General features: G+C 41.6%; 1 protein-coding gene across 4 annotated transcripts in view; it reads right to left on the bottom strand.

Annotated features, from left to right (window-relative positions):
• Positions 1-25,303, bottom strand: part of trpm3 (transient receptor potential cation channel, subfamily M, member 3) — a 253,566-nt gene that overhangs the window by 74,128 nt on the left and 154,135 nt on the right. For all 4 annotated transcript variants that reach the window (XM_014160640.2, XM_045703003.1, XM_014160646.2 and 1 more), the window contains exons 7-13: positions 24,033-24,207; positions 23,388-23,511; positions 10,227-10,299; positions 8,745-8,845; positions 8,448-8,582; positions 8,017-8,067; positions 589-729 (exon numbers count right to left, since the gene is read on the bottom strand). In XM_014160640.2, coding sequence (XP_014016115.2) covers positions 589-729; positions 8,017-8,067; positions 8,448-8,582; positions 8,745-8,845; positions 10,227-10,299; positions 23,388-23,511; positions 24,033-24,207 — 800 coding nt within the window. The remainder of the gene's footprint in view (positions 1-588; positions 730-8,016; positions 8,068-8,447; positions 8,583-8,744; positions 8,846-10,226; positions 10,300-23,387; positions 23,512-24,032; positions 24,208-25,303) is intronic.

Below are 25,303 nucleotides of genomic sequence, written 5' to 3'. Positions count from 1 at the left end.
AGACGGACTGTAGTTTACATGTGGTGAACAACCAAAGCCAACCCTGTCTGTTTTGCCCCATAGTTGCGCACACCTCAGTTTTGTTGCTTAACAACCAACCCATCTATTTCACAACCGTTGTTCCGAGCAGTATAGTGCAGTGCAGTTTGGCACTGATCTCTGCTTTCTATTGCTAGTTTGTGAGAGTTTGCAGGCAGAGGGAGAAAAGGAGACCGTATCCCTAGTGCAGATTTAGACGTAGAGGGATATGCATATTTATGTATATTCATTTACAGCATCGTCCCTTGATCACACAAAAAAAGGTTACGTAAGTACCAAATTTACATCACTCCAAAAGTGAGGCTCGGGTTGTCTTTCACCGAAAGCATACCTGAGGTGAGTTTACCAGATTACTAATAGTAGGTTTGTATATAGTACCCAAGACCAGTCTGGGAGTTAATTTGACCATGGAAAAAGGAACTACTGTGTAAATACCGTATCATAATGAATGTTCGATTCAACTGATCCCACAGAGACCAGTAGACATGCTGACACATGCACATGCATCATTAGCAGAATAGGAAACTGTAAAGCTGGTCCGCCACTCACTCTTTTGGGTCCAAAGAGGTTATGATACAGAGTTCTAAACCTCTTCCTGGTGTAGTTGCATCGGTAAGCTCCGCCCATCAAGTACTCAATGACCAATCCGATGTCAATGAGACTAATGCGGTAGTCTGGTGGCAGGTTACCCTGGGGACCAAGAGATTGGTCAGACAAAACCGTACACCCCCATGACAGCTGAGCATACGATGGTGAAAGGAAGGGAAAACGCCCCACACAAATCATACACACTTCACTTCACACATCTACACACTTGTTTTGTGTTAATAATAATACTTGATTAGTTGATTCACCTTGAAGTAGATCCAACTGAACCCTGGATATTCTTGCTTAGAAAAAACACACAAGGTCAGTGAGTATACAGCACAAGGCCACGGAGAGATGGGAGACACAGAACCCCTGATAAGATCACAGAGTTTATAATCTAGTTTAAATTAACTTATCTGAGCTTAGTTTAATTTAACTTAGTTCAACAGCACTGAGATAGACATCAGTATACTGTACTCTGAGAGAAGAGGGGTAGAGGAGTAAAGGAAGGAGGAGGAAGAGGGGAAAGAAGAGGGAGACCATGAAAATAGGGGAAATGTTAAGGAGAAGATAGAAAATTACAAATCTTGAGGAAATTGAAAAATATACAAATCTGATCAATGCTTGCTTAATTTGCCTGATCACTCTGTGCTAATTTGCATTTGTAACGTATGACCAGATCGTATCAGGGGTTCAGTGCTGGAAAAGAAAGACGGACAGACGTCTGAAGATGAGAATAACAGGAGGACAAATGAGAGAGCGTTTTTTGATAGAAATGGACCTTCATCATCCCCTTCAAATAGAAATCAGAGCTCTCTGATCCAGTGGGGGCTGGGGGAGGGAGAAATGGGGAGGATGGGCTGGGACAATGATCATACATCGACAGATGATTTGATACCATCTCATCCACTGCCCCTGGTCACTTTTAGTGGAACGCTCCCTGTATCCCCTTGTCAAAAAGCGCTCCATTTGGTTTCTGTTATCCCAGTAAAGCCTCACAATTATCCAGCCAAAGCTCAGAGGCAACACTGTGGGAGAACCCCAAAGCAGGATGTGCTTGTGTATTTTTTCACACGTTAATATGAAACGTACCACTACAACCTTCTCCTTCCCCTTTGTTGAACGGCCTAAACCTTACTGTGTGAACATACGGTATCCCACATTGGCTTCACAGTATCTATTATGATGTCAGAGTCCTCCCCTGCCATAACCTTCAAACAAACTAACCCTAGTATGAGTGAGCTGACCTCTCCATTTGAGAGAGCCTGTCTGGAATGCCAGATGGGCAGGATTTGAACTTATGGGACGACTTTATTGGTTCCATTTCATCAGACAAGCTCAATCAAACAAAGCTAAAGTAGTTGAAAGAAAACATGTAACATTTGTTTACCAGGTCTGCTTACACTTTCATATGGTTGTCCAAAGTAGTGGCCATCATATTAATTAAGTATGGGCCCCCAAGTCAATCAATTGCAGATAAGAGCAAAGCACACTGTGGGAGCAGATAAAGGAAAAGCACACTACAGGTTCACTCAGAATCTTTAACTCTGCATTTTATAGACAGGTGAGGTTTTGTCCTGGGTGTGTCTTCCTCTCTACTGGATGTGGTCAATCCCTCCTTTCCTTGATCCCTTTCCTTTCCTAGCTCTCTTTATTTTACTCTTTTCCTAGCTCCCTTTTCTTTCTTCCTTTCCTAGCTTCCTTTCCTAACTTCCTTTCCTTCTTGCTTTCCTCTCTACTGGTCATGGTTAATCCCTACCACATATACGTGAACTCCTCCTTTTCTTTCCTAGATTCCTTTCTCTCCTTTTTCATTCTCCCTTTCCTTTCCTCCTTTCCTAGATCCCTTTCTTTTCCTAATTTCCTAGCTTCCTTTCCTTTTCCCCTTCCCTATCTCTCTTTCTTTATTTCCTTTCCTTACTCAGCTTCTGTTCCTCGTTTCCTAGCTTCTGTTTCTTCTCTACCTTCTTTTCCTCACCTCCTGCCCTATCTAGGAAAGGAAGCTAGGAAAGGAGGAAAGGAAGCTAGGAAAGGAGTACAATTAAGGGCATTAGGAAAGGAGGAAAGGAAAGGGAGCAAGGAAGAAAGGAAGCTAGCAAAGGATGAAAAGAAAGGGAGCTAGAAAATGAGGAAAGGAAAGGGAGCGAGGAAAGGAGGAAAGGAATCTAGGAAAGAAAAGGAGTTCACATGTATGTGGTAGGGATTAACCACGGCCAGTAGAAAGAAAAGGAAATGAAGAAGGAAAGGAAGTCAGGAAGAGACGACAGGAAGCTAGGAAAGGAAGAAAGTAAAAGGGTGAGAGGAAAGGAATCTAGGAAATAAAAGGAGGAGTTCCCATGTATGTGACAGGGATTAACCACGGCCAGTATATGGCGACAGTATTGGTTTTAGTGACAGGCTAGTTTTAGTAACAGCTAGTTTTAGTTACAGGCTAATGCTGGGCTGCAGCTGGATGCATCTCGATTAGTATATGTGCTATCTGACATAAGAAAATGCTCTGATACCGCATAATCATTCTGATCAAACCTACAGTGCCCTTCTCCTTTATCTTCAATTGATTGCATTGGGCAATTGTATATGGCAACTAACTGATGAATTGGGGCCATTGTATATGTCAACTAACTGATTAACCTTTATTTAAAAAATATGTAACAATTACTGTAACACCTCAACTTGCTTTCATGATACTAGGTACGAAAGGCTGTACTCAACTAGTTTTTATCACAAGTAACTTCAGGTTGTCTCATTCCAGCACCAGGGGCTCCAGGGGTTAGAGTTCAGGGGCAAGTTACACACTAAAGCCAATAACAAGCACCAATAATAATGCCGGAATCCCGATTCTTCACACTTCTACCGAAGTGTGCATTTGCACACTCCTGCTCATGGACTTAACAATGGCGTCCCTTCATCTGATGCTTACACTAACAATTCAATGCCTTTAAATCCATGATGGGCAATTGCACACTTCAAGAGAAGGGTTGGGAATCATGATGTAGCCAATGACAGTCTAAGCTTTCCTCCAGAGAGAGAAAAGGAACAGAATACGTTTGGGCCACCCTGGTGAAAGCAATGCATCCTACTACTGCACACCAATACCATACATTCACTAGTACCATACCTTCACACAGCAGGACAAGAGGAAGAGAGGAAAACACAGATATTTGGTTAAAAAAAACTATGATTAAATATTTGTGTTTTAAATTAACTTAACTAAATATTTAATATATATATTCCAATATCAGTTTATTGGACAGAATATGTTTGGGCCTACCTGGTGAAAGCAATGCATCCTACTACTGCACACCAAAAACCCAACACACTACCATACCTTCACACAGCAGGACAAGAGAAAGAGAGGAAAACACAGATATTTGGCAAACGCCTAGAGAGCCATGCAATACGGTTAAATATTAGACTACATTTCTCAGAACAAGAATAGACTAACGGGTTTCAGAAGAAAGTGCTTTGTTTCTGGCCATTTTGAGCCTGTAATCGAACCCACAAATGCTGATGCTCCAGATACTCAACTAGTCTAAAGAAGGCCAGTTTTATTGCTTCTTTAATCAGGGCAACAGTTTTCAGCTGTGCTAACATAATTACAAAAAAGGTTTTCTAATGATAAATTAGCCTTTTAAAACTTATATTAGCTAACACCACGTGCCATTGGAACAGAGGAGTGATGGTTGCTGATAATGGGCCTCTGCACGCCTATGCAGATATTCCATAAAAAATCAGCATTAACAATGTCTACACTGTATTTCTGATCAATTTGATGTTATTTTAATGGACAAAAAATGAGCTTTTCTTTCAAAAACAAGGACATTTCTAAGTGACTCCAAACTTTTAACCGTAGTGTATATTCCAATATCAGTTTATTGGTGTGAGTTAGTGATGCGCGGGTCAGCTATTTGTTCACCCGCACTCGCCCACAATTGGTAATAACCCATCCGCAACCGCCCGACTATATGTGACAAAGTGGAATATGATAATCAGTATATATGTAGCTTCTCTTCTGTCATTACTTGTTGCCCTGAAAAACTAAATAAACCCTTGCTCACCAGAATAAAGTCATAAATCGATAGAAGGAATGCTTCAATGTAGTTGACGTCGGTACAATTTGTTTTCTTTTTTCTCTTTCATCTCTGCTTATCTCGTACAGCAAAGATGTTTACAGCCCAGGGAGAAAACGCAAAAAAAAAAAAGGGAAAGATTTTCGATGCAAAATTTCCAATTTGACTGGTTTTAAGGAAATGTAAAACTGTTAAAACAACCCAACATGTTTTTGATAATATTTCAGTTCAGCTTGGATGCATATTTTATGTGGTTGAAACACTATCAGCTTTTATGATGCTGATAAATATAGCACGTTTAGAGACGGTCCTTAACCATTCATTCCCTTAAGATGCTTCAAGAAATAAATAATATTTCTCCACACTTGTTCAAGAGTAAAATTTTAATGCAATAAATGCTTAATTCTGCAGTATTAAATATTATATGAGGGTATGTGAGAGGTTATAGACCTACAGTCAGTTGCCAGATTTCAGTGAGGCTACTTAAACCCTTTTGAACAGTATAGTTCCCTTGACGTTTCAAAGTCCCTGTCTTGTGACTGTTGAATTTCTATAGCACTTCACAATCATCACATATACCATAGCCAGCACTGCTATCATCCTCTTTTACCACTTCACCAAATCTTTACCAAACATTAGACTACTGTTCTGTCCCTCTCTTCTATAACATTAGACTACTGTTCTGTCCCTCTCTTCTATAACATTAGACTACTGTTCTGGTCCTCTCTTCTATAACATTAGACTACTGTTCTGTCCCTCTCTTCTATAACATTAGACTACTGTTCTGGTCCTCTCTTCTATAACATTAGACTACTGTTCTGGTCCTCTCTTCTATAACATTAGACTACTGTTCTGTCCCTCTCTTCTATAACATTAGACTACTGTTCTGGTCCTCTCTTCTATAACATTAGACTACTGTTCTGTCCCTCTCCTCTATAACATTAGACTACTGTTCTGTCCCTCCCTTCTATAACATTAGACTACTGTTCTGGTCCTCTCTTCTATAACATTAGACTACTGTTCTGGTCCTCTCTTCTATAACATTAGACTACTGTTCTGTCCCTCTCTTCTATAACATTAGACTACTGTTCTGTCCCTCTCTTCTATAACATTAGACTACTGTTCTGTCCCTCCCTTCTATAACATTAGACTACTGTTCTGGTCCTCTCTTCTATAACATTAGACTACTGTTCTAGTCCTCTCTTCTATAACATTAGACTACTGTTCTGTCCCTCTCTTCTATAACATTAGACTACTGTTCTGGTCCTCTCTTCTATAACATTAGACTACTGTTCTGGTCCTCTCTTCTATAACATTAGACTACTGTTCTGTCCCTCCCTTCTATAACATTAGACTACTGTTCTGGTCCTCTCTTCTATAACATTAGACTACTGTTCTGTCCCTCTCTTCTATAACATTAGACTACTGTTCTGTCCCTCTCTTCTATAACATTAGACTACTGTTCTGGTCCTCTCTTCTATAACATTAGACTACTGTTCTGTCCCTCTCTTCTATAACATTAGACTACTGTTCTGTCCCTCTCTTCTATAACATTAGACTACTGTTCTGGTCCTCTCTTCTATAACATTAGACTACTGTTCTGTCCCTCTCTTCTATAACATTAGACTACTGTTCTGGTCCTCTCTTCTATAACATTAGACTACTGTTCTGGTCCTCTCTTCTATAACATTAGACTATCGTTCTGTCCCTCCCTTCTATTTATTTTCAACTCTCCATTTCACAACTTTTCTCTTATTGAATTAAACTCCGACATTGTCAAATAAAATAAAATCACATTTCATTGTCCTTCATTGCCCTTTTTGTCTCAGTGGATCGACGTTAACTTTTCTTCCCAAGGTCCCAAAAGGCATTTGGTAATTGGACTGTATTTGGCGCACTTCAGTTAGACCCGAAAGCTTATGCTTAGGCTACACACTGACACCATATACAAATGCTGAAAGAAAAACCTCAATGTAGCCTGTAGAAATGAATTGCAAAAGAATGACACATTTATGTATTTCAACCCATTGTTTCATCTTTATTCAAACTCCAACCACTTGCCCTTCATCCACAAATATTTCATTACCCTAAACCTGCCCGCCCCACAGATATAACCCGCGGGAACTGCGGCTTTTGAGTCAACCTGAGCATCACTAGCGTACGTGTGCATGTGTGTGCATGTGTGCCACGTGCATGTGTGTGTGCATGAGATTCATTAGTCCAATCCTCTGATGTACCGGAAACCTTCTCACCCCGCATACAGAGCTAAGGGTTTTGGGAAAGTTTAGATCATGGATGGTTACACCATGACTCACCGTAACCTCTACAGCTCTCCCATTGTAGCACATGTTACTGCAATCCATTATGCTTAGATTAATCGGATCTAAATACTGATGTTGCTGACCTTTCTATGAGCTCTCACTAGAGGTCATAATCTTGAATTAAGGATGCACATTTGGGTACAATTGTTTTGTTACATAGGTACTGTAGTCCGGTCAGATTAAACATTCCATTATTTGTAAACATTATACACATTTATAAGCATATACTGTATAGGCCGTAAGTATTATAAGTCTTACAATTCAAAAGCATGTATAACATTTGTAATACAAGCATTTATGAGCATAATAGCGTGTTCATTAAAGCTAATAAAGTTAGTGCCTTTGGTGTATTATAGAATATAATCAGTATTAGAGGGCTAAGGGACAAGTAAGACAGACACCGAGACAGAGAGTAGTGGAGAAATGAATGCCTCATATGCACTCAACAGTCCAATCTCAGACTGGCTCTATAATGAATGACATGATGATGTTGTACACACTTAATACTCATAGAGACACTCAATTTGGTGTAAGTTACACATATAGCAATACATAATGGCAGCTCATTTTGAGTAATTGGGCCTAGGCTAAGTTAACTGTGACAGCCACAATTAGAGGTGGGCCTTCCCTGGTTTAACGTCAGATCCGCAGGACTACAATACGTTTGACCAATCGAGGGTTGTTCTGCATATGGGTACATAATACCGCGTTGGACTCAAATGGAGTGAGTGTGTACAGAGCAAAAGAAAGAGTAATGGGAGGGGTAGAGAGAGACAGAAGACGGAGACCCCTCTAGGCAGCTGCGGCTGTAACCCCAGCTGAAAAGGAGAAAATCCGCCTCCTAGACGCGCCGTTAGCAACAATAGCGATCTACAGAGCTAAACACAATCTGCAAACAAAAGCAACACAAAGGCCAATAGAAAATGTGCTGCCCTTGCGTTCGCACACAAGCTAACATTCACACCAACGCCTACGCGGTCACACACACTAAACTGTACCTTTTTGACATCTCTGACCAGGTGGTGTAGGGTGTTGGATGGTCCATGCCTCTGACAAAACAAACACAAGCACAGTTCAGTCCGTGAGTCACGCCCCAACCTGCAGCAAGTTGCAGAGCTTCGACAAATGGTTCATTTGAATCAAGTGCCACACTGTAGGTACAGTATTATGCTGTTGTTCATAATGAACACGTATGAAGGATGTTATATTGTCTTATGTAGCTGCTATAAAGGTTTTAGGAATGCATACCTTACAGAGGAACACCAGGAGGGAGTATAATAGTTTAGAACAACTTTTGTTATACAAATACCAGGGGTTATAGCAGTTGTTACAACAATGTTATGACTGATTGATACATTCCATATGACATTGAGTCAGTGAGAGGTCAGAGTTCAGAACTGTCAGCCATGGTGGAGCTGTAGTGAAGTACCGTGTTGTAGAGCTCCTCCAGTCTGGAGAGGGTGAGGAAGCGATGCATGCTCACTCCGTTCTCGATCAGCAGCTTGACGAAGTCCACTCTGTCCAGCACCAGGGCATCCAGCATAGACTGCTCCAGAGAACCCACCTACCATACAAACAGGGAAGGCACAGTCAGTCAACTCAGGCTTAACCATCAAGAAACAGCATATGGATGGATACGGCATAGATTTCACACTTTCAGATGGACAGGGGTGTCTGTAGTCTATACTGTAAACAAGGGAGTGAGAAGTGATAGGCTGGGTCGTACAGGCCACTGCTGTCCGTAGATGAAGATCTGACTGCGGGCAATGTCCACTCGGTTCCAGGCCAGGGCCAGGCTGAGCTGGTCAGGAGCCGATGCGTTGGCACCTAGGAGGAAGAACAGAAGGGAGAATAAACCATGTTCGAGAGCATCAATTTTGCTCAGTGGATCAACAAATAATAACGAATAGTTATTTGGGGTGCATGGTAATTTGTAGATCATTCCGTCAGCAGACGCCGACTGCAATCTCAAATGACTTCTCCTGCTAGAGGTGGAAGGTTGTATTTACTTTTTTCTCTGTGGGTGGGCAGAGCATCACTGTTTAGCAAGCAACAAAGAAGATTGCTGTATTTGTGCGGTTCTTCTTAAAGGAAAGCCCAAGGCAGTTGTTCTTGGCCTCCGACACCTACCTCTTGCTTTCTTTTTGAGAAAGGATATTTGTCATGCTGTCGGTGGTGTGATAAATTGTTTTGTGAAAAGCACTTTAACCGGTAGTTTGAAAACTCAAATGCTGAAGGGAGGCAAGTTTGAGGCTACACACCTTTTATGATGACTGACAGTTCTACTCAGCAGAGATATTTCACGTGCTTAATAATGGGAGCTTTTACCGAGCTTGGTAATGAGATGCAGAGTAGTGTAATTGGAGTTTAATAGAGAAGTCGGTATTAAAACGGACTGCTCGCGTTTATCACTGGTTTTAAATAACACTTTACTCTCCGCAGCACTGTAGTCGCTGGAGTTTATGGACCTTATCCCGCATCAAATACCCCCTATCTTTCTTTCTTTCTTTCTCTCTCTCTCGCTCTCTTTTTCTCTGTCTCTCTTTGTCTCTCTCGATCTCTCCCTATTTCTTTCAGTGTGTCAGTCTCTCACACACAATCTTTCTCTCACTCTACCACTATCTCTCTGAAAACACAGCGTTTGCATAATAAAGTCTGTACTCTATACTGGCCATGCTTGTGACAGTCCATCATGCCAGATACAGAGATCAATCACAGAAATAGAGAGGGAGATGGACAGAGATATATGAATAGGAGGAGATGAGATGCAAAAAATAATAAGTGTGGGGGAGAAGGATGCATAGAGAGTGTAAACATGCTAGAAACACGCATCTCCTAGACATGCTGCCAAACATGAATTATGAAGGCCCTCAGATACAGCGTTCCACTAAGAAGGAACTCAGAGTGAGTCAATCACCTGGTATAGATTTGAAAACAGGCCCAAAGGATCTGCTCCAAAGGCCTCGGAACCAGCAGCGTTGGATCCTATGCTCCTGATCAATACCATGCACTAAACAAGTCAAAACTATGGATTACGAGAGGGATGGAGGAGGGATGGAGCAATGAAACAGGGGAGGAGGAGAGGGAGAGTCTTAACTGTGCTAGAGCTGAACAGATTGGCTCAATTGGAGGCTTGTGATTTATAACCTTCTGAAGCCCACTGTCTGACTTAAGGAACCTCTTTAAATATTAACTATGTGTCAATTACCTTTTAGCAGTGCAGTGAGAATGGCCAGGTCAATGTCCTGGTGTCCCTCAGACCCCATCCGAAAAACGGTTATCTGAAACATACAGAGAGAGAAAAGAAAGAAAAAGAAAGAAAGAAAGAGAGAGAGGGAGACATTGACATAATCTCTATGTGATCTGCACATCATTAATCACTGGGAATTTCTTTCTTTCTTGCATTGTGAATAAAAAAATGAATTAAATGGTTTTACTGATAGAGATGATTAACACCGTGAGTAAACCAGTCACATCATAGCTCAGTGCTTTTGACACATGTGATTAGAATCAGCTGTAAAGGCTGCTGTCTGAAGCTCCGAGCAGAGTAAACTGCAATATACAGTATAATATATTCTCCCTAGTTGACACACTTCGGAAACGGAAACGAAAACTGTGAAGTAGCTTGTGTGCAGTGTGGTCCCAGTAGAAAAGAAGGGAAGAGATAGAATGGAGAGAGAGAGAGAGACCGAGAGGGAGAGAGAGAGGAGAGAGAGTGAAGGAGAGAGAGAGAGAGCGAGAGGGAGAGAGAGAGACCGAGAGCGAAGGGGAGAGAGAGCGAAGGAAAGAGAGAGAGATATCTAGAGTGACTGGAGACCCTTCGATGGAGTATGGTACAGTAAGCAAGAGATAAAAAAAGAAGGAAGGGGTACAGAGCGAAACAGAGGGAGAGAGGGGGTAAGATAGCGGGAAGGATGAAGGGAGGGAAAGCAGGGGGAGGGTAAAAATGAGGGAATGCGGCAGTTCTCCCAGATTTTGTCGCATGACAGCATGTGTGTGAAGGGCACCTTGCAGCTCTACGTATGAGCTGCGTGTTCGGAACGCTGGAGCGTGCTGAGGATCCCAGCCACAGGGTCATGAATCTATTCCTGTAATCCCTCCCTCCCTCCCTCCATCCTCCTCCCTCCCCCTCCTCCTCCCGCCATCACATCTCCAAACCCATCTTCCCTTCTAAATGGTTAAATTTGGTGGCGCACCTTGATTTCAGCTGTCTTTAACTCCTGCCTCCCCTCAGGCTACGAATCAATAGAGTAGCTCTCTCCTTCTCTCTCTTTCCCTTTCCCTTTTTCTAAAAGCCCTTTGTACGTTTGCTTGTTCATTATTTTTCCGCTACTGAGAGATGACACACATTGCCCCCTTGGAATGGGGTCCTGCAGAGAGAGAAATGAGCGTATGTATGTGTAAGAGTTACCTCCAGTAGTGTGTGTCTCTATGAGCATGTGTATGAGCATTCCTGACTGTGTTTAACGTGTGAACAATGAACGTAACAAAGTGTGTTGTCATACGCACATCCTTAAAAACATAGGTGCTGGGCTAATAAAGAATACTTGTGAAGAACAGGAAAACTCTCATACTGTTTATTCTCCCAATTCATTGCTTTACTGACACCGTTTTGATCCGAACCGGCTCTTCATCAAGTCAAACAGAATGAGTGCTCATCTCCCAAAATATACACATTTCACCTCACATGATGAATAATGTAAGTATCAGCATACGTACACTACCGTTCAAAAGTTTGGGGTCACTTAGAAACGTCCTTGTTTTCCCATGAAAACATACATGAAATGAGCTGCAAAATGAATAGGAAATACAGTCAAGACGTTGACAAGATTATAAATAATGATTTTTAATTGAAATAATAATTGTGTCCTTCAAACTTTGCTTTCGTCAAAGAATCCTCCATTTGCAATAACTACAGCCTTGCAGACCTTTGACATTCTAGTTGTCAATTTGTTGAGGTAATCTGAAGAGATTTCACCACATGATTCCTGAAGCACCTCCCACAAGTTGGATTGGCTTGATGGGCACTTCTTACATACCATACAGTCATGCTGCTCCCACAACAGCTCAATAGGGTTGAGATCCGGTGACTGTGCTGGCCACTCCATTATAGACAGAATACCAGCTGACTGCATCTTCCCTAAATAGTTATTGCATAGTTTGGAGCTGTGCTTTGGGTCATTGTTCTGTTGTAAGAGGAAATGGGCTCCAATTAAACGCCGTCCACAGGGTATGGCATGGCGTTGCAAAATGGAGTGATAGCCTTCCTTCTTCAAGGTCCCTTTTACCCTGTACAAATCTCCCACTTTACCACCACCAAAGCACCCCCAGACCATCACATTGCCTCCACCATGCTTGACAGATGGCGTCAAGCATCTTTTCATTTTTTCTACATCTCACAAATGTTCTTTGTGGTCCAAACACCTCAAACTTAGATTAGTCTCTGTCCATAACACTTTTTTACAATCTTCCTCTGTCCAGTGTCTGTGTTCTTTTGCCCATCTTAATCTTTTCTTTGTATTGGCCATTCTGAGATATGGCCTCTTCACTGTTGACGTTGAGACTGGTGTTTTGCGAGTACTATTCAATGAAGCAGTTGAGGACTTGTGAGGCATCTGTTTCTCAAACTAGACACTCTAATGTACTTGTCCTCTTGCTCTGTTGTGCACCGGGGACTCCCACTCCTCTTTCTATTCTGGTTAGAAGCATTTAGCGCTGTTCTGTGAAGGGAGTAGTAGTACACAGCGTTGTACGAGATCTTCAGTTTCTTGGCAATTTCTCCCATGGACTAGCCTTCATTTCTCAGAACAAGAATAGACTGACAAGTTTCAGAAGAAAGGTCTTTGATTTTGGCCATTTTGAGCCTGTAATCAAACCCACAAATGCTGATGCTCCAGAAACTCAACTAGTCTAAAGAAGGCCAGTTTTATTGCTTCTTTAATCAAAACAACAGTTTTCAGCTGTGCTAACATGATTGCAAAAGGGTTTTCTAATGATCAATTAGCCTTTTAAAATTATAAACTTGGATTAGCTAATGCCATTGGAACACAGGAGTGATGGTGGCTGTACGCCTGTCACGCCCTGACCATAGAGAGCTTTTTTATTCTCTATTTTGGTTAGGTCGGGGTGTGACTGGGGGTGTGTATCTATCTAGGTGTTTAATTTCTATGTTGGCCTGGTATGGTTCCCAATCAGAGGCAGCTGTTTATCGTTGTCTCTCATTGGGGATCATATTTCCCCACTGTGTTTTGTGGGATTTTGTTTTGAGTTAGTGCATGTAGCACCTCTGATGTCACGGTTCGTTGTTTGTTTCTTTTTGTTTGGAAGTTTCGCTTGAATAAATATGTGTAACTTTAATCACGCTGCACCTTGGTCCGTCTCTCCACACGACCGTGACAATGCCTATGTAGATATTCCATTAAGAATCAGCTGTTTCCAGCTACAATAGTCATTTACAACATTAACAATGTCTACACTGTATTTCTGATCAATTTGATGTTATGTTAATGGACAAAAAAATTGTTTTTCTTTCAAAAACAAGGAAACGTCTAAGTGACCCCAAACTTTTGAACGGTAGTGTATATGAGGATGATATAAACATAACTGTGAGAGAGTGTGTGGTGTGTGTGTGTGTGTGTTCTTCATGCTGTTAATCATTTACAATAGTTTATGCAATATTTATAAAGCATTTATTTATCAAGCATATTTGCACACCTTGTAGGTTGATATGCATATGCTAAAGAGAACGCCCGGCAACATTCTCTAGTGGTTGCTGATATGCTGAAAGGCAATTCAAACTTATCTACCGTAATTTCCGGACTATTAAGCGCACCTGAATATAATCCGCACCCACTGAATTACATTTTTTTATTTTTATTTTGAACATAAATAAGCCGCACATGTCTATAAGCCTCAGGTGCCTACCGGTACATTGAAACAAATGAACTTTACACAGGCTTTAACGAAACACGGCTTATAACAAAAATAAATAGGCTTTAACGAAACACGGCTTGTAACAAAAATAAATAGGCTTTAACGAAACACGGCTTGTAACAAAAAATAAAAAATTAGCAGTAAGCTTTAGTTGTCTTTTTGCAATGAGTCAATTCCTCACGCTGCTGTTTCCAACGTCTTATCATCGACTCATTAAGACCAAGCTCCCGTGCAGCAGCTCTATTTCCTTTTCCAACAGCCAGATCAATCGCCTTCAACTTGAAAGCTGCATCATATGCATTTCTCCGTGTCTTTGCCATGATGAGGGTGACAAAATGACTACCGTAATCAGAATGATGGGAAGTTTGAGAGTGCGTGGTTTTATCTAAACAGTAAACTAAAAAGTTGTTTCACCTTAACCCGTTCGGCAATTTCATTGGTCTAATGAAAGCTTCATGCCGCCAAAAAACTGAGCACGTCACAGAATGTGTTTTTTTGGACCCCAAAAAATTGAAAGCGGGAAAAATCCATATATTAGCCGCGTCATTGTTTAAGCCGCGAGGTTCAAAGCCTGGGAAAAAAGTTGCGGCTTATAGTCCGGAATTTACGGTAGATTAGAATCCATCTTCCCCTTGTGCCCTAAACAATAGCCTACACTATTGTCCCCAGATAGTACTAGTTGGTCGGAAATTGGTCCCCAGATGGGACTTCCTGTTGATGCCAAATAAGGAGTTTCCTCTTGTGTCCTGACATTGTTCACCTTCCCAGTCCCCACAATGTCATCTACCCTTATTTCAATCAATCAATTACATTTGAAGGGGTGTATTTATTATAGATTTTATTTTGTGATTTTTTGGGATGTTTTCATCTTGTCTCTAGGTTTTCAGGAAAGTGGTGTCCCCAGAATGTGGTGTGAGAACAGGTGTCCCCAGTAGGTGATATAAATGCATGCATGTGTGTGTGTGTGTGTGTGTGTGTGTGTGTGTGTGTGTGTGTGTGTGTGTGTGTGTGTGTGTGTGTGTGTGTGTGTGTGTGTGTAAGAGTAATTGAAAGGCCTCCCTCCAGGTGAAATTGGAGAGTAAATGGGATGTGATGGTTTCGATCCATCTTCATTGCCTGTTTGAGGACAGGGTAATTATTGTGTGTGTTCACGTGGGTGTGCATGTTGTCTGTGTGTGTGTGTGTGTGTGTGTGTGTGTGTGTGTGTGTGTGTGTGTGTGTGTGTGTGTGTGTGTGTGTGTGTGTGTGTGTGTGTGTGTGTGTGTGTGTGTGTGTGTGTGTGTGTGTGTGTGTGTGTGAGATAGAGAAGGCCAGTGTGTGGTCAGGCATAGATTACTTAAGTGAGGGTTACATGACCTGGTGTGTGTTCCTGTAGTGGCTTTAGGACTGTCTGTGTGTGTGACCATAATGCCACACACTTAGTGCACAAATCACACTGGTACACTTGAACTAAAGCAGCCCTAATCCTCACTTGAACTACACAGGCGGGAACTCACTGGCAAGAACACACAGATGAGTAAGTGTGTGTGTGTGTATGAATGCATGCGTGTTAGACTGTGAACCCACCACAGGAGGTTGGTGGCACCTTAATTAGGGAGGACGGGTTCTTGTCAATGGCTGGAGCAGAATGGTATCAAATTCCATTTGCTCCGTTCCGGCCAATATTGAGCTGTCCTCCCCTCAGCGTCCTCCTGTGGAACCCACCAGATCACTGCTTCCTATATGTGAATGACAGTAACAATGACTGATAGAACAGGGATGAGTATTATGTGCAGCTTAAGCTACTCTGCGTGGCCTCCACCTCGTCAACTTCTCTTTTCCTTTCCTCTTCCTCCTACTGCTACCGATCCTCCTCCTCCTCCACCCACCATAGCCCCAAGGTGACCCTATGCGGAGCCATGTGTTAGCGAGGGAGCACCATGTTGCCACAGCTAGTGTTAGTCAATGGTAGGTGTATTTCGTTTTTTGTCCTTATGCAGGGGTAAGAAATACTCCCCTCCTCTTCTCAATTTGTATCCAACAGGGAAATGTTTTCTTGAGTGCTTACTGTTGGTATAACATGTCTATATTTAGTAGTGATGCATGGGTGCTTTGGTTTCACACATGCCTCCATATATGTTTTTCTCTTGCACACAGATATGTTGTAGCTTCTAATACCGATTGGTCTACAGTCTGTGTGAAGGGAATATCTCATTCTGTAGATGACTGACACTTTCATGCCTATTGATTGACAGGTGTCACTCGGCAATGATTGATGACATGCCATAGACATCCGCCCGTCACACCAACACACGTCGAGGAGAGGGCAGAGGAGAGAAGAGACATACTAGTCACTAGTGGGAAGCACCACTTTTAAGTGAGAATGGATGCTGTTTGATCATGTTGCTTGTCAGTGGTGGAAAAAGTACCCCATTGTCATAATTCAGTAAAAGTATAGATACCATAATAGAAAGTTACTCAAGTAAAAGTGAAAGTCAACCAGTAAAATACTACTTGAGTAAAAGTCTAAAAGTATTTGGTTTTAAATATACTTAAGTATCAAAAGTAGAAGTAAAAGTATAAATAATTTGAAATTCCTTACATTAAACAAAGCAGCAAAGCACCATTTTCTTGTTTTTAAAATTGACGGCTAGCCAGGGGCACACTCCTCTGTGGAGCCATGTGCTAGGGAGGGAGCACCATGTTGCCACAACTAGTGTTAGTCAATGGTAGGTGTATAATTTGATCACAAGGGGGTTATTTGTTTGTCATTTTGCAGGGGTAAGAAATACACCCATCTTCTTCTACATTTGTATCCTACAGGGAAAAGTTTGCTTGAGTGCTAACTGTTGGTATAACATGTCTATCTATAAACACACTCCTACATATTTATATGGACAGTGAAGCAAAAACATTTAATTTGGTACTTTTAAAAACTTTTAATTTAATACTCCAGCATATTTTTATCTGTGGCCAAATAAATTGGCACCATTTCACTTTTCTTAACTTCTTTGGGATGGGGGCAGTATAAAAAACGTACCCGATTTAATCTGGTTACTACTCCTGCCCAGAAACTAGAATATGCATATAATTAGTGGATTTGGATAGAAAACACTCTAAAGTTTCTAAAACTGTTTGAATGGTGTCTGTGAGTATAACAGAACTCATATGGCAGGCCAAAACCTGAGAAGATTCCATGCAGGAAGTGCCCTGTCTGACAATTTGTTGTCCTTCTGTTGCATCTCTATCAAAAATACAGCATCTCTGCTGTAACGTGACATTTTCTAAGGCTTCCATTGGCCCTCAGAAGGCGCCAGAAAGTGGAATGACGTGTCTCCTGTCTCTGGGCAAAGTATAGGACCAGAGTTTGTAAGTGGTCAGCCTGGGGACAGTGAGACTGGAGATGCGCGGTCACGAGACTTTCTTTCAGTCTTTGAATGAATACAACGTTGCCCGGTTGGAATATTATTGCTATTTTACAAGAAAAGTAGCATAAAAATTGATTTTAAACAGCGTTTGACATGCTTCTAAGTACGGTAATGGAATATTTTGAATTTTTTTGTCACGAAATGCGCTCGCGCGTTACCCTTCGGATAGTGACCTGAACGCACAAACAAAACGGAGGTATTTGGATATAACTATGGATTATTTGGAACCAAAACAACATTTGTTGTTGAAGTAGAAGTCCTGGGAGTGCATTCTGACGAAGAACAGCAAAGGTAATCCAATTTTTCTAATACTAATTCTGAGTTTAGGTGACCCCGAAGTTGGCGGATGTCAAAATAGCTAGCCGTGATGGCCGAGCTATGTACTCAGAATATTGCAAAATGTGCTTTCGCCGAAAAGCTATTTTAAAATCGGACATAGCGATTGCATAAAGGAGTTCTGTATCTATAATTCTTAAAATAATTGTTGTGTATTTTGTCAACGTTTATCATGAGTAATTTAGTAAATTCACCGGAAGTTTTCGGTGGGTATGCTAGTTCTGAACATCACATGCTAATGTAAAAAGCTGGTTTTTGATATAAATACGAACTTGATTGAACAAAACATGCATGTATTGTATAACATAATGTCCTAGGAGTGTCATCTGATGAAGATCATCAAAGGTTAGTGCTGCATTTAGCTGTGGTTTTGGTTTACGTGACATATATGAATGCTTGGAAAATGTACTCTCCTAACATAATCTAATGTTTTGCTTTCGCTGTAAAGCCTTTTGAAAATCGGACAACGTGGTTCGATTCAGGAGAAGTGTATCTATAAAATGTTGTAAAATATTCCTATGTTTGAGAACTTTGAATTATGACATTTTGTGGTTTTAAATTTGGCGCTCTGATTTTTCACTGGCTGTTGAATAGTGTGGGACGATTTCGTCCCACCTCCCCTAGAGAGGTTAAATAATAACAATTCCCTATTTATTCACACCCCTTTACTTTTTCCTAATTTGTGACCCTTTTCAGGAAACTACACGTATTGTATGTCGTGGGTCACCTCTTCACAGGAGAGCCGTTTGAACGTAAACCTTTTTTTAACAAAATGCTTTTTTTGGGCAGAATTGCTTTCTCGAACATGTGAACTTTCATGTGCCTTAAACATAACAAACTTGTATGCCATCTGTAAATTTGAATTAAATTGTTAAATTACGAGCCTAGTTGGTTTAGCCACAGAAAAAGCAAGCAACCTTCCTGCAAGCCATGGTTGGGCGAGATAATGAGTGGGCTGGACATGCCGAGAGATGAGTTTGGATTGGTCTGCCATATAGCACGCTTCTGCCTATTAGAGCTGGTCAGTATGTGTTGGTAATCCTGTCTAAAAATGTATCGCATAGTAAAACTGCATAAGTGTTGCTGTCTCCTTTCTGGAGGACAAAGTTCAGTGGAATTTGAGTATGATAGCTAAGGAGATGGAGAAAACACCTGTCTCCAAATTGCTTCTTCAAACTAAGGGCAACCATGGCATCCGTGACAGGAGACGTGTCTATCTATGATGTATACGGGTAAGGAAGTGGTTTTATTTCAAGTTAAAGTGTATAGTTAGCTAGCTAACGTTAGCTGGCTGGCTCGATGTTGGTTAGCTACCTGCAGATTCATGCAGGGTAGTAACATCATATGTTGTGATTATGGTTCATTGTTTAACTAGCTAGCTACATGTCTTAACAAAATACTCCACTATGTAACCTTTTCGGGTGCATTCGCAAATTCAGTCTGGCCATCTGCTCCGATTTCAGAGCACTCTCATCTGAGTTTGCCAGAGTGCAGAATAACTGATGAATTTACGAACACACAACAGCAGTTGAATATGGCCGGTGTCAGTAAACATCGGCATAAAAGCTTAATTAAATTGTTGCAAGCAGCACAGTTACTGTCACCAATGATCTGGATAACATGAAAACAACCTAACCAGCTCTGCTCGGCCGAATAAAACGGTCAGAGTTTGGGTTGGGGCTAAAGCTTAAGAGGGTGTGAACAATGCTGAATGGGTGTAAACAAAGAAGAGCTCTCCAGTAGGTACCAAAAAATTCAAACGCCATTTTCTCAAAGTGAGGTTACAAGTTTATCAACTTTCAAAGCAGAATTACTTTCCCATTTTTGTCAAATGCAGTATATTACATACCATTTTGTAGCTCTGTGTTTCTGCTTTCATCCAACGTAAAAAAACACAATTTCAAATGTTGCTACTTATCACTGAATCAAGGTGGTCGGTCACATTTTGTGGTGTTACTGTCTGAATTCTAAATGTGTTAATTTCAGATGTTGTGTCACTGGCCTACACACAATGCCCCGTAATGTCAAAGTGGAATTATGTTTTTACAAGTGAATAAAAAATGTAAAGCTGAAATAATTATTCAGCCCCTTTGTCATGTAAAGCCTAAATCAGTTCAGGAGTAAAAATGTGATAAAAAGAAATAGAATAGAGCTAAGTACAGGCAAAATCCTAACGGTAAACCTGGTTCATTCTGCTTTCCAACAGATACTGGGAGACAAATTCACCTTTCAGCAGGACAATAAACTAAAAAACAAGGCCAAATATACACTGGAGTTGCTTACCAAGAAGACATTCAATATTCCTCAGTTGCCTTGTTACATTTTGACTTAAATCGGATTGAAAATCTATGGCAAGACTTGAAAATGGCTGTCTAGCAATGATCAACAACCAACTTGACGGAGCTTTTAAAAATAATATTGTGCAAATATTGTACAGTCCAGGTTTGCTGTAACGGTTGTCGTCGGGGATAGAGGACCAAAACACAGCAGGAATGCGGATGCTCATCTTGATATTTATTTTAAATAAAGAGAACACCAAAACAACAAAACGAAGAACGCACGAACAACAAAACAGTCTTGCCATGCTCACACAGGCAAAACAAGAAACAATCTCCCACAACACTACACCAAACAATTACCCATATATAGGACTCTCAATCACAGGCAACGAGAAAGCACCTGCCTCCAATTGAGAGTCCAACCCCCCATAAACCTACACATAGAAATACCACAAACCAGAAAGAACATAGAGATACAAAACATAGACCAAAACCCGGAAATAATAAATCAAACACCCTACTACAAAAATCACCACCCCGAACCACATAAACAAAATACCCTCTGCCACGTCCTGACCAAACTACAATAACAAATAACCCTTAACTGGTCAGGACGTGACATTTGCAAAGTTCCTAGAGACTTGCCCAGAAAGAATGACAGCTGTAATTGCTGCCAAAGGTGATTCTAACATGTATCAATTCAGGGGTGTGAATACTTAAGGAAATTAGACATTTCTGTATTTCATTCTCAATACATTTCAAAAATTTCTAATACTTTTGACTTTGCCATTATGGTGTATTGTGTGTAGTTGGGTGGGAATGATATATTTTTTTCATACATTTTGAATTCAAGCTGTAACACAAGAAAATGTGGAAAGTATAAAATGTAGTCAAAAGTTTAGTGTTCATTACACATTCCTTACACATGGCCCACTATGGAGATGGCTACTAATAGGAATCTTCATCGAAACGCTGACTACACGAAAGAGCACAGCACCTGCTGTGTGAAACCGTGCAGATTCGAATGTCAAGGTGACATATAGGCTACAAGTCCAAAGGATTCTCAGTCATATTCCATCATCCAAACACATTAGTCCCACATCATCAGAAATCTTACAGCATTGCCTTGGTCTAAACTTTATCTAGCTTTATCTACTCAACACCACACTACCGTGCTTGGCATTAGCATTAGCCTGCATTAGCCTCAGCCAAACTAGACCAAGGTGGCAGCACAAACCGACCAATCTTCCTCAGTATGATCCATCCCATAGAGGACGTACTGTACTATAGTAAAGTAGTGGTAGATAGTGGTGGCAGTAGTTGAGGAAGAGATTTACTCTTATGCCTATCAGATATTCTTGGCTCCACAGCTGCTCTGGAGACTCCACTCGACTGGGTGTTCTGGAGTTCCATCTGCTTGAGCATGGAAACCTCATAGAGCTCAGATCAATCCACTTACACACCCAACATCTGTGATGGGCATCTCTCTCTCTACCACTCTCAACTCTCTCTCTGTCCATATAAGGGGGAAGAAAACATGGAAGAAAAAAATGGGATGCACAATGAAAAGGAGAATCAACAACACCAACACAAATCATCACATTAAAAGGCACATTTTTGGCACATGACAAAGGAACAAAGGAGAGACAAAATGAACGCACAAAAACAAAATTGACGCAAAAACATTCAACAAAGTGTATATATTGTTTAATTTCAATAGATATACAATTACAAAACAATACGTAGGGAGAGGAGGGACCCTTGCAATACATGCGGTTCAGTTGCTCGTAGTAAAAGTATGTGCAACCATGAATACCAGGTCAACAATTACAGCTAACATATGTCAATATGCTTGGAAAGTGGAGACAAACGTAAACATTAATGGAGACACCTTTTGCTTGCAAAGTGTAGTGTAGTACCAACTGTAAATGGGTGAATTGCTACACCCCACAGCTAGCCAAGTTAGTTAGCTAGCTAGCTAAAATCGTTTGCAGTTATTTAACTTAGCAACTGCCCCTACACTGTTTTGCTAGCTCCCATAATGTTATGGTGTAAAAAAATATGTCCCCGATTTGACTTGGCGTCTCCCGTTGTGTTCATATTTTAACGATTGTGATGAAATCCACTTTCCAAGCGTATTGTGCAACTGAGTTTTGAATGTGTGTATTATAAACAAAGTGTGTACTTTAAAACCTTTATATAACAGAGTGTGCATTTGCTTATTGAGGCCAACTTTCCATGCAAATTACATTATGCTTGTGCTTGTGTAACCAACTGTTAAATTAGAATATTGTAAAGCAAAGGCATGTGTTTGTTTGGTGCATGCATGCTAATGGAGGCTCAGGTGTTTAATGAGTACAGACAGTGAGTGGTATTTTCATCTCAGGCACAGTATGTACGACGATAATATCTCATGGTTTGGAATGGACACAGCAGTGTGTGTTTTTTTTGTGTGTGTGTGTGTGTGTGTGTGTGTGTGTGTGTGACTAATACCGTCTGTCTGGAACTCAAAACCCACTGATTGCCATGTGATTACCTTCATTATCCACTTACCATAGTGCTTGTTTCGTGCCCTGTGAAATGTGACTTTGTGCCAGGCATAGTGCAGTGATAATATGTATCATTGTGTTTGTAGTGGGACAGTGTACTACACATTGAGGGTGATCACTGTAATAAGCATGCAGCTTCTCTCTGCAAGAAACACTGATCTGAAGAGACCTTGTCACCACCTGAGCTAGGGAAGGTTAATTAGGGAAGGTTAATTATGTGAGTGACAGTTCACTAAACACAGCTTGTGGGGTATGTTTCAAATGGATATGACAGATGGACAGGAGAGAGAGCAGCCTAAAGCCAAACCAGTTGGTCCTGGACGACATCAGAGAGCCTTTACATCCACAGCCCTGTCACAGCCCCAATCCCCTATGGCAGAAATTCCACTAGCCTATTAGACGGCAAGGTGGAGCTGCTATAATATCGCTGAAACCTATCACATCCTCTCAGATCTCCACTAGGGTCTAGGTGGTAAGGGCTAAAGGGGTTGTTTCTGGACAGGGCCACAATCTCATTATTCCCAAATCTTCTCTTTTTTATCTTTACATTGACGCCAAAGTTTTTTCTCCCTAATCCCCATCACACTGGTGCTTGAGACTTTGTACAGTTGATCAGGGCTCTCCAACCCTGTTCCTGGAGAGCTACCGTCCTGTAGGTTTTCACTCCAACTGTAATCTAGCACACCTGACTCTATTAATTAGCTGGTTGATAAGCTGAATCAGGTTAGTTACAACTGGGGTTGGAGAGAAACCTACAGGTGGGTAGTTCTCCAGAAACAGGGTTGTAAAGCCCTACAGTAGAGGCATGGGGAGTTGGGGTAGGAGATGTTTCCAAGGTGACAAGTGAGCGAGCCTGAACACTCACCAGCTCCTTCTTCTTCATGCATTCCATGAGGATGATGAAGAGGTGCTGGGCCTGGGTCCGGCTGTACGTGAAGGTCTTCTGGATGGTCACCAGCAACTGGTCCCTCAGAGACTCATTTATGATCCTGGTAAAAATGAGGGAAAAGGAGAAAGAGGAGAGGGAAAGAGGGAAGAAGAGCAGAAGGGAGAAAGGAGAGATGAGGAATTGTGGCAGATAAGGGTAAAAGAGACCTGGACGAGAAACTTACATTTAAGTTGAAGTATTAAGGCACACTTCAGGATTTTGGCAATGATGCCCTTTATCTACTTACCCAGAGTCAGATGAACTCGTGGATATCATTTTTATGTTTCTGGGTCCAGTATGAAGGACGTTATAGGTAGTTGCTCTAACTACAGCCATTGCGCTAACGCTAGTTAGCATTGGCTCGCAACACTACCTCTAACTTCCTTCATACTGGACACAGACATAAAATTGGTATCCACGAGTTCATCTGACTCTGGGGAAGTAGATAAAGGGCCTCATTGCCAAATTATCCATTTAACGTTTATCCTAAGCATTAGGACTGTATTTGGGACACACTACTAACGCACCTTAATGCACCCGCAATACTGTAGCAAATCTGTGTATGTGATATGTGACACGTACCCTCCCTCCTCGGAGTACTTGTGTCCAAATGCCAGGATGTCCGAAGCACGCCCGCTCCCATCACACACCACCACGGGCACAGGTGGAGTGTCCCTTAGGTACTCTAACACGATGGAGATCACATTAGGACCCCCCTCCACTATCAGAGCCACCACTGGCACTCCCTGACCAATACCTACAGAGAGAGAAAGGGGAGAAGGGGGGAGGAGGCAAAAGAGAAAGAGAGAGAGGGATAGTGGTGAAAGAATGAAGGAAAACGAGACAAGAAAGAAATCAGAAAACAGAGAAAAAAAGGTGTAAACAAAAAACACTCATTAAATCCCACAGGAGTACCCTGACAGACAGCCATGAGGGAGGTGTGACTGACAAAACTTCAGTGGGGGCCGTGTTGCGTGCCACGATTCAACAAGTGCCCCAACATCTCACCTCTCAACTAAAATAGAAATGCTGCTTAAAGACGAATTTGTGCCACAAATGGGGCAAGCAGCATTCAGAGAGTGTTTCCTATTTCTATGGGTATTTCTGAGCATCTAGCGGAAGCACAGAGCCGCACTTGAGCCGCATAGAAGCCCTGGAGCGAGTACCCTCCTGCTGCACAGCGGGACGGCCTCAAACTGGATAATCAGAAGCTATTAAAGGGATATTTTGGGATTTTGGTAATGAAGTCCTAACTAGTGTTAGCGCTAGCTTAGCACAAAGACAGTCTCCTGAGCTAAGCTAGTTAGCATTGGTCCGAGAAACTACCTCTATCTTCCTTCATTCTGGACGCAGAGACATCCAGAAGTTCATCTGACTCCGGGGAAGTAGATAAAGGGTTTCATTGCAAAAATCCTGAACTATTCCTTTAAGACTCATTAGAGGTAATTAACAGGTGGGTTCTGGAGCTTAGACAGGCTGGGAGAACGGGCTTGGAAAGAGAAAGGATGCACATAAGCCCTACAGTACCAAACCCCCACAAGGACGCCCAGTTCTCTCTGAGCTTCTCTCTCTCTGTCACTCTCACTCTCGCTCTCTCTCTCTCTGTCTCTCATTTAGCTGCCACCAGTCAGTTTTTTCACTCAAATTCAAAAGCCATGTCCCTGCTGGATCCTCCCTCCCATCCTTGCCTGCATAATTTCACTGTGGATAGGTGGGCCACTGACTCAGGGTCCGCTCACACATGTGCCATCATTGTGTCTTGCTCGCTACAGGCAAAGTTACATAAAGAGGGACCTATTTTAGGGCCTAGCATACTTAAGTTAAGAGCGTCAGCACACTGTACATCAGGCGCA

Source organism: Salmo salar, chromosome ssa20, assembly GCF_905237065.1.
Source record: "Salmo salar chromosome ssa20, Ssal_v3.1, whole genome shotgun sequence".
Taxonomy (NCBI): Eukaryota; Metazoa; Chordata; class Actinopteri; order Salmoniformes; family Salmonidae; genus Salmo; species Salmo salar.
The sequence above is the reverse complement of the archived record's forward strand: the minus strand, read 5'-3'. Positions and strand labels throughout refer to the sequence as shown.